The sequence below is a fragment of the Dipodomys spectabilis genome, unplaced genomic scaffold (genome assembly GCF_019054845.1).
Source record: "Dipodomys spectabilis isolate Male_0828 unplaced genomic scaffold, ASM1905484v1 ptg000628l, whole genome shotgun sequence".
Classification (NCBI taxonomy): Eukaryota; Metazoa; Chordata; class Mammalia; order Rodentia; family Heteromyidae; genus Dipodomys; species Dipodomys spectabilis.
In genome coordinates this window covers 519896-533592 of record NW_024871305.1, presented here as the reverse complement: position 1 = coordinate 533592, position 13697 = coordinate 519896, and the positions used below count along the sequence as shown (strand labels likewise).

Here is a 13697-nt window from a genome sequence, read left to right as displayed (position 1 = left end):
TGTCTGAGGCCGGGCTGCCCCCTGTGCCCGCAGGGAAAAGTGGTGCCACATGACCCCGGAGGAGCGGGACGACAGCCTGCGGTTCAATGAGAACATCGCCTTCGGGCAGCTGGGGTGAGGCTGGCGGGGGGGGGGGGGGGCACCGGCCGGGCCGCGGCGTGGGAAGCGCTGGGGTGAGGCTGGCGGGGGGGGGGGGCACCGGCCGGGCCGCGGCGTGGGAAGCGCTGGGGTGGGGCTGGCGGGGGGGTGCACCGGCTGGGCCCTGGCGTGGGAAGCGCTGGGGTGAGGCTGGCGAGGGGCACCGGCCGGGCCGCGGCGTGGGAAGAGCTGGGGTGAGGCTGGCGGGGGGCACCGGCCGGGCCGCGGCGTGGGAAGAGCGCAGGCCCACGCTGCAGTCTTCCCGTCCCACTCGGTCCTCTCGGCCGCGGCCGGGCAGCAGGGGTGACGGCCGGTGTCTGCCCCCAGCACCTTCACCCACAACATGCTGGCCTTCGGCCTGAACAAGAAGCTGTGCAGCGACTTCCTGAAGAAGCAGGCGGTGATCGGCAACCTGGATGAGGGTGAGCCGGGCCGGGCCGGGGTGGAGGGGGACTTGGGGCCGTTAGGTTCCCGCTCTGTGAAGGCCGCGTGCCTGCCACTTAGACACGCCGCTGAACCTACGCGGCTGGTTTCCGAGCCTCCCCGAGTTGGTGGGTGCCAGGCCCCTGCTCCACCTGGACGGGGGATGGGTGCGGCGGGTGGGAGAACGGGATCGCGGGCAGGTGCCCTGCAGACAGACTCCAGCCGCAGCCAGTCCCCGGCCTGTGTGCTCCCAAACTGCCCTGCCACAGGGGCCAGGGGTGCGGCGAGGGGTCTGCGTTTCCTCACACTTCATGTGCCGTCATCTGCCACAGCTGCTGCTTCTCCTGGGCCCAAAGGCCTTGCATGAGTGTTCTAGAAGACATTTCTATCCTGCCCCCAAGTTCATGGCCTCAGGAGGCACCAGGGTGTGTGTCCCCCGGGCAGTCGGTGCAGCCTCGCCTTGCCAGCAGCGGCCACCTCCCCCCCATCACGTAGCCCCCAGCATCAGACCATCAGACCACATGCACTTCTAGAAGCTTCCGGGCTGCATTCCACAGCCGCGTGCTAATTCCCCACCCAGGTCCCGCTGTGCTCATACCGCATCCGTGTTCACTCGGGGCACAGCCCTGCCTGGGACGGGACAGGGCGGCCCGGGCCGCTGCGGCTCAGGGGTCAGCAGCCCATCCTTAGTTGTGGCTGAGGAGGCGGGAGGGGAGCGGCCATGCCCGCCTGCCCTTCCTCCTCCCCTAACCCCGTATTCTCTTCCAGAACAATACAAGCTGCTTAGCGACCACATCGAGCAGATGGCCGCTGAGTAGGAGGCTGCGGGCCTCCACCATAACCCGCATGACAGCAGCGGCACCCGGGCACCCGGAGCTGCCTCCACGTAGCGGTTAGAAGACCCCCGCTGCCCGCCCCATCTGCCCCCGCCCCTGTACATGGCGTCTCGGGACCTTCTGCCCCCAGTGAGCCAGGCTTGCCAGACGAGACCGAGGGAGGAAGAGGAGGAGAAGGAGGAAGAGGAGGAGGAGGAGGAGGCGGCGGCGGCAGCCCTGCAGGCTGTGGCCAGGGCCTGGCGGGCACAGGGTTGCGGTGCAGCTGTGTCTAAGCAGGTGGCTCGTGGCTGCTCGTGGCCGTTTGTGGCTCCCGCTTGGCCCCACCTCCCACCGTGATGGGACCCTGGAGCGCAAGGAGCTCAGGGAGGGGACATGCACTCTGTGAGAGAGACAGGGCCGCGCGGGCCTCCCTGCCCCGGACGGGCCTCCCTGCCCCGGACGGGCCTCCCGGCCCTGGAGGCCGCCGTGGCGGTGTGTGACACCTGCCAGACACTCCGGCCTCGCCTGGCATCTCCGTAGACCCTCAGACTGTCTGCCCAGCCCAGCCTCCTTCAGAAGTGGAGGAAGTTCCACGCATCACAGGCGGAGGGCTAGGCATCCGTCCGCACAGCTGCGATGGGAAGGCCCCAGCAGCGGCCCACGCGGCCCTTCCTGCAGCCTCGCGGGCTCTGGCTGCCCCGGGGGCTGAGCCAGGGGCTTGGCTGACCTCTGAGCAGACTGGTCTTGATTGACTGAGCTCTGAGCGCGGTGACCACCACGGAGGCACATCCACCCTCCACAGCCCCGGGCTCTGTAGTCTCCCTCCCGTCCCCCTCTCCCCCAGTCAGAAGTGGCCTCATCTAGCCTGCGGGACAAAGGCGTGGCCCGAGGCCCCCCCCCCCTGCGCTACCTCTTTTCTGCTCCTTCTCTCCGCTGACCTTGAATGCCTCCTTTTGCCCTTCATGGCCCCTCCTCCCTCTATTCAGTCATGAACTGTCTGTGAGAACCGCAAACCCACGTCTGTGCCCGAGGCTTCCCCGAGGGCCGTACCTCCCAGAACGTTCTAGAGCGGAGCAAGGCTGGGCCGTGGAATGTGTGTCCTCCAGGAGGCTGGGCTTTGGGCAGTGCCGGGTTGGGGCGCCGGAGCCAGTGGCGCCCAAGCCGGAGGCCGTGGCTCATGGGCAGGATGGGAGTGTGCTCGGCTGCGGCAGCCTGCTTGCTGGGGTGCCGCCTCGGACACTGCGCTCCGGCCCTCCCCTGCCCTCCCCTGCCCTGCCCTCCCCTCCCCTGCCCTCCCCTGCCCTGCCCTCCCCTCCCCGGCCTTCCCCTGCAGTCCCCCGCTGTGCTCCAGGAGCCCTGAGTAGGAGGAGGTCCCTGGGCAGCAGCTGCAGGGTCCATGCCGGCACCCTGACTGAGCTTTGGGGGAGAGGAGCAGCCTGACCTCCCCTGGCTGTGCCAGCTCCTCGGCACTCAGCCCCACACAGACCCTCCAAACCCCAGTGGCTTTCTGTTGTCCCCCCCCATCCGCACATGCTAGCTCCTGGGAGGGAAGCTGCCCTCCACGGGCGTGGCCTGCTGCGCTCAGCCCCGGTGCTGCTCCCCAGGACTCGCTCCCAACCCCCCAGCATGCCAGCGAAGCTGCTGGAGCTCCGGAGGTTGCCCCAGCTTGGGTGATCATTTTGCTTTGTGTATCTCTCCCCCCCCCCCCCCCCCCCCCCGTGCATGGAGGAAGGGTGGCAGCCTGTCCCCCAGCGGCTCTCCTCCCCACCGCACATCTCCTTCAGGCCCAGCAGGTGGGCTGGGGCCCCTGGTGGGTGCACACTGGCTGCTGCGGCCACCGGCTGAGCTCAGGAGCAGAGGCTTGGTGCAGGGAGCTCCAAAGTGAAGTGCGGTCCCGGCAGACACACCCGGAGCCCGGAGCAGCGCGGCCCCTAGCCGCGGATTCACGTGTCCCTGTCTGACCTGCAGGGACCAGTACAGTGCTGTCTCTCGCTCTCCCCGTCCCTCCCCACAATGTCAGAAAGGTGGCCAAGAACAGCGGAACCTGCCCCCCCTCAGGTGTATTGCACTTTATCTAGAAAGATCCACCCAGCCAGGCTCCTCCCCGCCTTGCTCTGGATGCACAGCACACATGGAAAGAAGGGCGCCCGGCTCTGGCGGTGGGGCCTGCCCTGGGAGCTGAGGCCCGAGGGTGGACACGGGGGGAGAGAGAGAAGGTGCCCTCCCTTAGGGCCTGCTGTGGGAGGGGCCGGAGCAGGGCTGGGTGGTCTTGAAATGGACGAGCCCAACGTTTGGCCCCCCCAGGGAGTTGAGGGGGGACCCGGTGGTCTGAGCCCCCGGCCACGCCCGGAGCACCCGTGACGGGGGCCGCTCCCCACCCTGTGCCCCCACCCTCGGACTGTTTACAGCAAGCCCCTCGGCCACCACGCCAGGACTTGGGAGTCACGTGGCTGCATAACCTCGTGTCCTGTAAGTCACGCTCTAAAATTCCATTTCCAGGTTGAGAAAGTGTCAGGGCAGAAGGTCTCTGAGCGGCTGGCACTAAACCTGTCTCCTGCCAGAAAAAACACGCATCCAGCGCTCCCTGGGCTCCAGGGCGGGACCTGAAATAAACGATCTTTCAAAAGCCAGTCTGGTCGCTGTTTTCACACTGGGAGGATCGCGGCCAAGCCGCTCTGCAGACATGAGGCTCCCCTGGTCCCCCCACCTGAGGGGCCTCTCCTGCCGCCCTCGGAGCCCAGCCATCCTGCTGCCACTGGAGGACTCTGGGGCCTCATCCGCCCCAGCTGACGGGGCCGGGGGGGGGGGGGTAGGGCTTGGGGCTTCCTACTCTCTGGTTCCCCCCAAACTGGCCAGTGCCTAGACAGGCCAGAGCCTGTGGGTTCAAGGGGGACACGGCTACTCCAGACCTGTGTCTCTGATGGAAGGGGTCTGTCTCCAGGGCCCCGGAAGACAGGGATCCCCTCCCCGCCCGAGAGGACCGGACATGTGCCTGACCCTCGGTGGCAGGCTGGCTCCCCACTGCCAGGATGAAGAGTGGGCTGGGCCGGCGGGGCTCAGCCTGCGCACGTTTCCCTAAGAGAAAACGGTCTGCCAGTACCTGGCGCCCGCCACCAGTGCCTGACGCCTACCACCTCTACATGATACCCGCCACCACTACCTAATGCCCGCCACCGCTACCTGCCGCCTGCCACCGCTACCTGACACCCGCCACCTCTACCTGACACCCAACACTCTGTCTGATGCCTACCACCACTACCTGACGCTACCATCTGCTTCCTGCAGACAGAAAGAGCACTAAACTTTCTAATTTTTTTTAGACAAACAGGAAGGAACTTAAAACGTGTCATTCAAAAGCCACCAAACTAAATGTAAGAGAAATGGAAACAGCTTCTGAGCAGTGTTTCTCTACAATCTTTATGCCCCTGACCCAAGGTAGGCTAGGTCCCCTCCCTGCGTCCCGGGGCCCTGCGTCCCAGGGGTCCTGCGTCCTGGGGGCCCTGTATGGTGTCTCCCCTGGATTATGGCCCTCCTGAGCCCCTCACCTGGCCTGGGGCAGGACAAGGCTCTCAGGTGTCAGGAAGCAATGTTGGCGCTTTGTGTTCTCAGGCAAAGCACTCAGAAGAGGTAGCGATAAACAGGGCAAAGGAGGCAGCAGCCCCTCCCCCTTCCCTCCCACCCGCCGGCCAGAAAGAGGGGAGCCCAAACTCAGCTGGTCGGCCTCCTCTTCAAGACCACCAGCTATGGGACCTCCTCTTCAGACCGGATCCGCAGTGGAGACACAGCTGACGTTTTTGAAAGCTCACGTGTGTAATAGACAATGTATGTGTGTCCACGCGATATAGACGCGCAGGAGATCTGCGCACAACACTACTGCATCCACCATTGGATGGTGTCGTGACTCCTGGCTGGTTGCAGTCAGGGGAGGCTTTCTGGAGGAGGTGACCTGAGGCGGCTGATGGCGGTGGTCCTGCCGTGACCCCCCAGGGAGACTGTATGTCTCACTTTGCTGATGGGAAAACCCCGTGGTTGGGGGTTGGGGGTTGGGGCAGAAGCAGGACGGTGCACCTGCAGGACATGGACAAGCAGCCACCCGCCCTGCAGAAGCCAACAGAGGTGCAGGACAGACGGCCGCTCCTCCCTGCCAGCCGCACGGTGCCGCTGGGCGTCGGCCTGCAGAGGGTGCGGGAATGGACTCTGACGTCCAAGCCCCACAACTTGTGGCGCTCCGTCTGGACAGCACAGGAAGCGAACCCACGCTGCTTGCCACGTGACGCGGGGTGAGTCCCCTGCTCCGGCTCGGTGAGAGCCATGCGGGCTCCCTCCCCACCTACTGTGTGCCAGGCAGCGGGCCAGGCACACAGCGTGGGCGCAGATGCGGCAAGCCGGGCCCAGCGCCACGCTCCCCGCGGGACACCGGTCCTTCTGACTCTTGCCAGGAATCTCTTCCTAGTTCCGGCGCCCCCGCCCCTGTCCCCCGAGGTCCTCCAGGGGGTCGTCCTCAGCCGGGTCAGCCGCGCCTGCCGCCTCTTCTTTTCTCTGGCTCTGTAGCGTGCTCTGGGCACTCTAGGTAACGACAGATGTCAGTGACAGCGGAGGCATCAACGGGACGGCAGCCCCGGCCTGCGGCTCCCGGGGCTGGGCTAAGGGTTTCACGCAGACCGGCTGACCGCCCGTGTGCACCACAGCTCTGGAAGGAGCGTGCTCTGCTCACCAGCCTCTTCTGCTGGGGAGGGGGGTTCCTCATGCCCAGAGAGGACACAGGGTACCCCAAGATCACACAGCTGGAACCAGTAGGTTTGGACCAAGACAGCCTGACCTGGTCCACCTCCCCTCCACCGTCTTTAGAGGGGGAGAGCCCCTGCGTGACGGCCACACCCGGGTCACTGCTGTCCCTGGGTCGCTGCTCCCACTGGGTCACCGCCCCCCCCTCCCCTCCCCCGTCACCACCCCTCCCCTCCCCCGTCACCACCCCTCCCCTCCCCCGTCACCACCCCCCTCCCCCCTCCCCCGTCACCCTCCTCCCCCTTCCCCCGTCACCGCCCCCCCTCCCCCCCCCGCCCCGTCTGGTCATGGCTGGCCCTCCATCACCGCTCCCTGGGTCCCATGCCTGCCTGGCGGGCTTGGGCTGTGGCTGGCTGTGTTGGTTCCACTTCAAGGCCAAGCCTGTCCAGACCCCACAGCCCCGTCCTGCCCCCAGCGCCCTCCTTCACCGGATCTCCAGGTCTCGGCCACCTTTGTCTGCCCCCCGCTTTGCTACGACCTTAGAAGCCACTCACACCCAAGTGCTCACCTGGCTAGCGGGAGCCCAGGGCACAGAGGGAGAGCTGCTGGCTTCGGCGTGTGTGCACAGCCGCGCCCCGCCCTGTCCACACGCACCACGCATCTTGTCTCTAAAATCCTGCCGGAGAGACAGCAGGGGGGTTGGATGAAAGGGGGAGGGGGACAGAGGCCTGTCTGTGCAGCTCCTATTTACATCTCCACAGCTGCCCTGAAAGTGGGCACGGACACACCATTTCATACATAGAAAACGGAGGCTCAGAGAGGCAACACAGGAAAATCACCCTCATCCTAAAACACAGTGTCACAGGCCTGGTAACCTGCGGCCAGCGATGTGGTAAGGGAAGGCGAGGTGCGGCGAGATAAAGACAATGGGGATAAGGAGAGGAGAGCAGGGAACCAGGCTGCTACGGAAGTGGGCACTGGGTTTTGCAGGAGCTCCTCGGGGCTGCAAGTTAAGTCTTTGGTGCGGCTCCCCCGGAGGTCTAGGTCTGGGGGGCATCGTCATCTGTCTTCCATCCTGGGCACGGGAGAGGATGAGCATGCCAAGACCCACACAGAGCCCCGCCCACCCCCAGTCGGCCGCTGGCAGCTCACAAGAACGAGGCGTCAGTTATAGAATTGCCGAAGGACAGGGCTGGAGGCGTGGCTCCAGTGGTTTGAAGCTTGCCTGGCATTCTGAGGCCATGGGTTCAATCCCCGGTGAGACCCCAAATTGAAACTCCCCTCCCCTCCCCCTCCTCAGAGCAGGACCTGCCGGACCCACCTGCAGGTCTCCCTCCAGGTCGTAGTTTTCCAGGGTCTGGGAGGCATGGGAGTAGATCTCGATGGCCTTGGCGTGGAAGACCATCTCGATGCTCACAAAGTCCAAGAAAATCCTCTGTGGGGGAAACCGAGTCACATTGCAGGAACACACCTGTCACCCCAGAGCCTGACAGTCGGGGCTGGGGAGGGGGCTCGGCCTGCAGGGAAAGTCTACTCAGCCAGCAGTGATTTATTGTGTTTGAACCAGAGGGTCCAGGGCCCGTGCCCTGACCTAGTACTCATGGAGGACACCGCTCTGCACCCTGGACAGCAAACCTTCCAGAAGGTTCTGCATGCCCGCCTCTGTTTCCTTGGATGCACCCCATTCTGCTTTCTCTCCCCGGTCACCCTGCTCTGATCCCTTTGGGTTAAGCTCCGTCCAGGAGTTCACGCAGGAAACCTCTAGCCCATTTTCAGCCCTGTGGTGGAGGGGAGGGGAGGGATGGGAAGGGGAGGGAAAAGGAAGGGAAGGGGAGGAGAGGGGAGGCCCAGGTGGAGTGGGAACACCTGGGTTCCACCAGCAGCCTCCTGCCGGCTGGGCGGAGCAGGCGGACCCTGGGGTCAGGTTCAGGGGCTGGGGTGCTGTCTCTGGCTCCTGTCCTGGGAAGGGCCTCTTCCCATCTGCTCTGCGCCATGAGCAGTTCCACAGCCTGTGGGGAGCCGGGCAGAGCAGGCCGGCTGTGCCTGGTGGGGCCAGGGCTGTGCCTCCAGGAGGATTTGCAGAGAGCAAGCAGGTAAGAGGCCTGTGCCACACCCGCTTTCCCCGACGGCTGTTTGTAAACGCAGCTGCGGCTGATAGACCCGATGTGGTTTACAAAAAGAATGCGTTCGTTCAAGCTCTTGATTCTCCCTCATTTAAACCTCGGGGGGCTTTCTGGGAGGGCTGGGGTAAGTCTCTCCCCAGCTGCTCGGGTCCCAGCTCCCTGCTGTGGAGCGGTGGCGCCAGCCCTGGCTGCGGCCTGACTGGGTACACGCAGCCTGGGAGCAGGCGCCACGCCTGGCATGGAGCGGCTTTTGTTACATTGACGAACAAAGGAAACCACGAAGGATGCGACGGCCCGAGCTAGGGGTGCCGCCCCAGGAATGTCAGAGGCCCCGAGCGCTGGGCTTCACTCCAGGCAGTGCGGCAGGCCTGGCCTGGGCTGTCCCGGGAGCCGGGCTCGGGGTCCTCCTGGACACACACAGGTGCAAACACAGATGTGCGTGCCCACACCCGCGCGTGTGCGTGCACAGTGTCAACCCACCCCACCTGGAGGTCCTGCAGCTTCCGCTCCTGGAAGGCGTCCACCGTCCCCTCCAGCTGGTGGGTGGTGCGGCTGGTGTCCACCGACGCCCGCTGTGCGTGGCTCTCCGCCTGGCCCCAGGGTCGCGGGAGGGAGAGGAGTCAGGGTGTGTGTGACCCCTGGCAGCCTCTGGATGGCCGCTCTCCAGCCTCTTGGGGTGGCTAGCCTTCTTGCTCGTGGAGGGAAGGGCCGAGTGGAACCATGGCTGAAGGGGTAGTTGGTCCTGCTTGTGCGCTAGGTGGCGTAGGCAGGCCCCTCGCCCTCGCTGAGCCTGATTTTCTGAACTCTGAACAAGAGTCAGCAAGGCCGCCTGCTTCCCAGGCCTCAGTGGTACAGCGCACAGGGCCTGTAGGGTGCAGACGGCGGCCTTCCCGGGGCGGGGGCCTCCCGGGCTCCCGGGTACCCCAGGGTGACTCCAAGCCGCCCAGGGTTCTCAGGAGAAGGGGGGAAGCTATGGAAGGCAGGCTGGGGACAAGGATGCTAGTGGCTGTGGAAGGTGGAAATGGTGATGGGGTTTCTTGGGGACCCCTGGAGCCCCCAAAGGGCGCAGCCCTGCCCTGGGTGCAGCTGGGAGGCACCGGTGGTGACTTCTGACCCGATCTGGAAGGACTGAGCATGCTTGCGATGTTTAAGCTAACATTCCATGGCCCCGAACCTAAGGTGTGCAGGGGATCCTTCCAGCCATGACACCCCCGAGATCTCAGAGGCCAAACAGGCCCAGGTAGCTGTGGCTCAGCTCCATGAAGCGGTGAGGACAGGGCCCTGCCAAGGTCACTCAGTGACACGCGGGCAGCGGCGACCACCCCCTCCACCCACCCAGGCCTCAGCCTGCGAGCCCTGCCCCCCCCAGGCCTCAGCCTGCAAGCCCTGCTCCCCCCCCAGGCCTCAGCCTGTGAGCCCTGCTCCCCCCCCCAGGCCTCAGCCTGCCAGCCCTGCTCCCCCCCAGGCCTCAGCCTGCCAGCCCTGACCCCTCCCAGGCCTCGGCCTGCGAGCCCTGCTCCTCCCCCCAGGCCTCAGCCTGCGAGCCCTGCTCCCCCCCCAGCATCAGCCTGTGAGCCCTGCTCCCCCCCAGGCCTCAGCCTGTGAGCCCTGCTCCCCCCCAGGCCTCAGCTGTGAGCCCTGCTCCCCCCCAGGCCTCAGCCTGCGAGCCCTGCTCCCCCCCCCCCAGGCCTCAGCCTGCCAGCCCTCCTCCCCCCCCCAGGCCTCAGCCTGAGAGCCCTGCCCCCCCCCAGGCCTCAGCCTGCCAGCCCTCCTCCCCCCCCAGGCCTCAGCCTGCGAGCCCTGCTCCCCCCCCCCCAGGCCTCAGCCTGCCAGCCCTGCTCCCCCCCCCCAGGCCTCAGCCTGCCAGCCCTGCCCCCCCTCAGGCCTCAGCCTGCCAGCCCTCCTCCCCCCCCCCAGGCCTCAGCCTGAGAGCCCTGCCCCCCCCAGGCCTCAGCCTGCGAGCCCTGCTCCCCCCCAGGCCTCAGCCTGTGAGCCCTGCTCCCCCCCAGGCCTCAGCCTGTGAGCCCTGCTCCCCCCCAGGCCTCAGCCTGTGAGCCCTGCTCCCCCCCAGGCCTCAGCCTGTGAGCCCTGCTCCCCCCCCCCAGGCCTCAGCCTGCCAGCCCTCCTCCCCCCCCCAGGCCTCAGCCTGAGAGCCCTGCCCCCCCCCAGGCCTCAGCCTGCCAGCCCTCCTCCCCCCCCCAGGCCTCAGCCTGCGAGCCCTGCTCCCCCCCCCCAGGCCTCAGCCTGCCAGCCCTGCTCCCCCCCCCCAGGCCTCAGCCTGCCAGCCCTGCCCCCCCTCAGGCCTCAGCCTGCCAGCCCTCCTCCCCCCCCCAGGCCTCAGCCTGAGAGCCCTGCCCCCCCCAGGCCTCAGCCTGCGAGCCCTGCTCCCCCCCAGGCCTCAGCCTGTGAGCCCTGCTCCCCCCCAGGCCTCAGCCTGTGAGCCCTGCTCCCCCCCAGGCCTCAGCCTGTGAGCCCTGCTCCCCCCCAGGCCTCAGCCTGTGAGCCCTGCTCCCCCCCAGGCCTCAGCCTGAGAGCCCTGCCCCCCCCCAGGCCTCAGCCTGTGAGCCCTGCTCCCCCCCAGGCCTCAGCCTGTGAGCCCTGCTCCCCCCCAGGCCTCAGCCTGTGAGCCCTGCTCCCCCCCCAGGCCTCAGCCTGTGAGCCCTGCCCCCCCCCAGGCCTCAGCCTGCCAGCCCTGCTCCCTGCCCCCCCCAGGCCTCAGCCTGCCAGCCCTGCTCCCCCCCCCAGGCCTCAGCCTGCCAGCCCTGCTCCCCCCCAGGCCTCAGCCTGCGAGCCCTGCTCCCCCCCAGGCCTCAGCCTGCAAGCCCTGCTCCCTGCTCCCCCCCAGGCCTCAGCCTGCGAGCCCTGCTCCTCCCCCCAGGCCTCAGCCTGCCAGCCCTGCCCCCCCCCAGGCCTCAGCCTGCGAGCCCTGCTCACCCCCCCAGGCCTCAGCCTGTGAGCCCTGCCCCCCCCAGGCCTCAGCCTGTGAGCCCTGCTCCCCACCCCAGGCCTCAGCCTCCAGCCCTGCTCCCCCCCAGGCCTCAGCCTTCGAGCCTTGCTCTCTGGTCCCGAGCCTCTCTGAGCCTGCTTCCCAGCACCGCGGAGCCCTCCCCCCACCCCCCCGCGCCCAGGGTGTCGCTGATGAAGAACCAAAGCGCACGTGTGGCTTGCTGGACACACAGCTCTCCTGAGCCCCTGTGCCCCCCCCCCCGAGGTGCAGCTAGGGCTCTGCCCACGGTTTCCTTACCCGCCTGCCATGCCGCCTGCCCCCGACGAACCCTGGCCACTCACCTGGCACTGGGGAGGCCGTTAAGGAGCCAGGGGAATCCCTGTGGCCTGCTGGGCAGCCCCTTGGCAGCCTCCCCCCCAGGGGGCCTGGGGCGTTGAAAACACAGGGAGCATGCGGGGGGGGGGGGGGGGGGAGGTGCCAGGAAGGATACAATCATTTGCCGATCCGAGGGTGACCTCTGCCTCAGTTTCTCCAGCTTCTGCAGCTGTTTGATCTCATTGTTTTGGACACGTTTACATTTCTTGATCTCTGCCTGTGGAGAAGAAGAGGCGGTTATGTACCGGGGACCCTGCTGGGGGGGGGGCCGCCACCGCCCGTCCACAGCGCCCCGCTCACCCGGGTCTGCTTTATCTGGGCTCCGTATTGCTGCAGCGGGCTGACCACCTTGGCCTCCAGCCGCTCCACCTGCAAGGCACCCCCAGTGCAGCTGGCCGAGGCTGAGCCGCAGCCTCTCTGGAGGGTCCCCGGGGCCCCAGACCTCACACCCCAAGGAGCACCAGGCAGAGCCGAGCAGCAAGCACCGCTGGCTGGTCCCTCGGGCGGCCTTGGGAGCCCCCCCCCCTCCGGCGGGAAGGCTGCCGGCCCCACGCACCTCGGCCTGCCGGTAGTCCTGCAGCTTGGCCAGGTCCTCCGCCAGGCCCCTCACGGCGGCCCGCAGCGCGGGGCTCTCGGTGTTGGCGAAGTCGATGAGCTGCTTGACCAGCTGGTCAGCCGTGTCCCGCAGCCGGGCCGTCTTGCGTGTGTAGGAGGCCAGCAGCGAGCAGAACTGGCCGAAGTGCTTCTCGGCATTGGCCACTGTGCTCTCCATGATCCTCACCTGGCTGTCCCTGCGGAGCCCAGGCGGTGACACTGGGCAGCTCGGGAGGTGACGCGGCCCCGGTGGGCGGGGACCCGGGCAGGCCACAGCCACAGCCCCCTTTCCCCCCAGGTAGGATTACAGGCGTGAGCCACGGTGCCCACCAGCAGCCTGTTTTTAAAGGATGGGATCGGATGTGGTCCTGCAGCCTAGCTGCAGCATGGTGGAGGCTGGAGCCTGGAGAGAGGGGTGGGTAGAGAGAGTTGGGGCTCCACAGAAGTGGGGGGGCAGGGCAGAGCGGCTTTTGAGGGGTGAGGGAGGAAGTTGGGGAATGGCGCCCGTGCTTTGCCTGCCACATACCAGCCCCAGAGCGGAGGCACCGCGGTCCGGAGCCCTGCCTCCCTCGACCTTTCACCCCTGCACCCCCCACCCCTGGCCCCCAGTCCTCAGCGCGGCGCTCACCTGGAGAGGATGATGTTCATTGTGGCCAAGGCGCGGCGCTGGCAGTTTCGGGGAATTAGCCCAGGCTCCAGGGACACCCAGCTCTGAGGGAGACCCAACAGGGCTGGGCACAGGTGTGCGGCGTGGGCTCCGGGGACGCTGGCACCTGGTTGCCGGGCAACCCTGGGAGGAGCTGCGGCTGGTCACCTCCCCAGCCAGGTGTGGAGCCCCACCCTCCCCGTCTGCCAGCCGGGTGCTGGCCAAGGGGGCCGGGGTGGGCGCTTCGTGCATTCAGCAGGGACACCCAGAGAGGCCCCCCGGCCCCCTCCTCACAGCAGCTGGGGTCCGGGCAGCTTGGCCGGCGGCCGCCCAGGCTCCGCTGTGTTTGCGCTTCCTGTGGGTGTCAGGGAGACCTGGTTACTCAGGAGGGTGTGGCTGAGAGGCGCAGGGTGAATTTGGAGCCCGTCTGGCCAGTGCAGGAAATGAGAAGACCCAGCGGAACAAAGCCGCGGCGTCTGTGTTGCACCCGCCCGGGGCTCTACACACGCAGTTTCTGTCCAGCACCACGAAGAAGTTGGAGAAAACTGCTCTGACCAACTGTGAGACATTTGCGTTTTAATGTATACAGGCTGGGCACAGTGGGTCACACCTGTAATCCCAGCTATTCCGGGAGGAGAGTTGTGGTCTGAGTCTGGCCTGGACAAAAATGCCACACACTAAGGCGCGTACCCACGCACGCACGCGCGCGCGCGCACACACACACACACAGGTACTCAAGTGGCAGAGCAGGTCTTGAATTCAATCCCCCATACCTCATAGAAAGAGAGAGAGAGAGAGAGGAGGGAGGGAGGGAGGGAAGGAAGGAAAGAAAGAAGGAAGGAAGGAAAGAATAATGAGACCAATTAAGAGATTGAAGTAGGCAGAGAGTTGTGGAAGCTTTGCCTTGATGC

The 13697-nt window shown here is 66.7% G+C and overlaps 2 protein-coding genes across 2 annotated transcripts in view; one reads left to right on the top strand and one right to left on the bottom strand.

Moving 5' to 3' along the window:
- Kiaa0513 (KIAA0513 ortholog) overlaps positions 1-4006 on the top strand; it is a 31560-nt gene extending 27554 nt beyond the window's left edge. Inside the window, exons 10-12 of the mRNA XM_042671469.1 lie at positions 34-114; positions 466-560; positions 1330-4006. Of these exons, the coding sequence (XP_042527403.1) occupies positions 34-114; positions 466-560; positions 1330-1379 (226 nt within the window). The 3' untranslated portion in view covers positions 1380-4006. The remainder of the gene's footprint in view (positions 1-33; positions 115-465; positions 561-1329) is intronic.
- Positions 4007-5824: 1818 nt separating this feature from the next.
- Cibar2 (CBY1 interacting BAR domain containing 2) lies at positions 5825-12322 on the bottom strand. Its single transcript, XM_042671468.1, has 8 exons — positions 12103-12322; positions 11847-11915; positions 11662-11763; positions 11513-11518; positions 8710-8814; positions 7423-7536; positions 6670-6777; positions 5825-5942 (listed from the first exon to the last, which is right to left on the bottom strand). Exons 1-8 carry the CDS (start codon positions 12316-12318, stop codon positions 5826-5828), a joined length of 837 nt encoding a protein of 278 aa, XP_042527402.1. The 5' UTR covers positions 12319-12322; the 3' UTR covers position 5825.
- Between the last annotated feature and the right edge of the window lie 1375 nt (positions 12323-13697).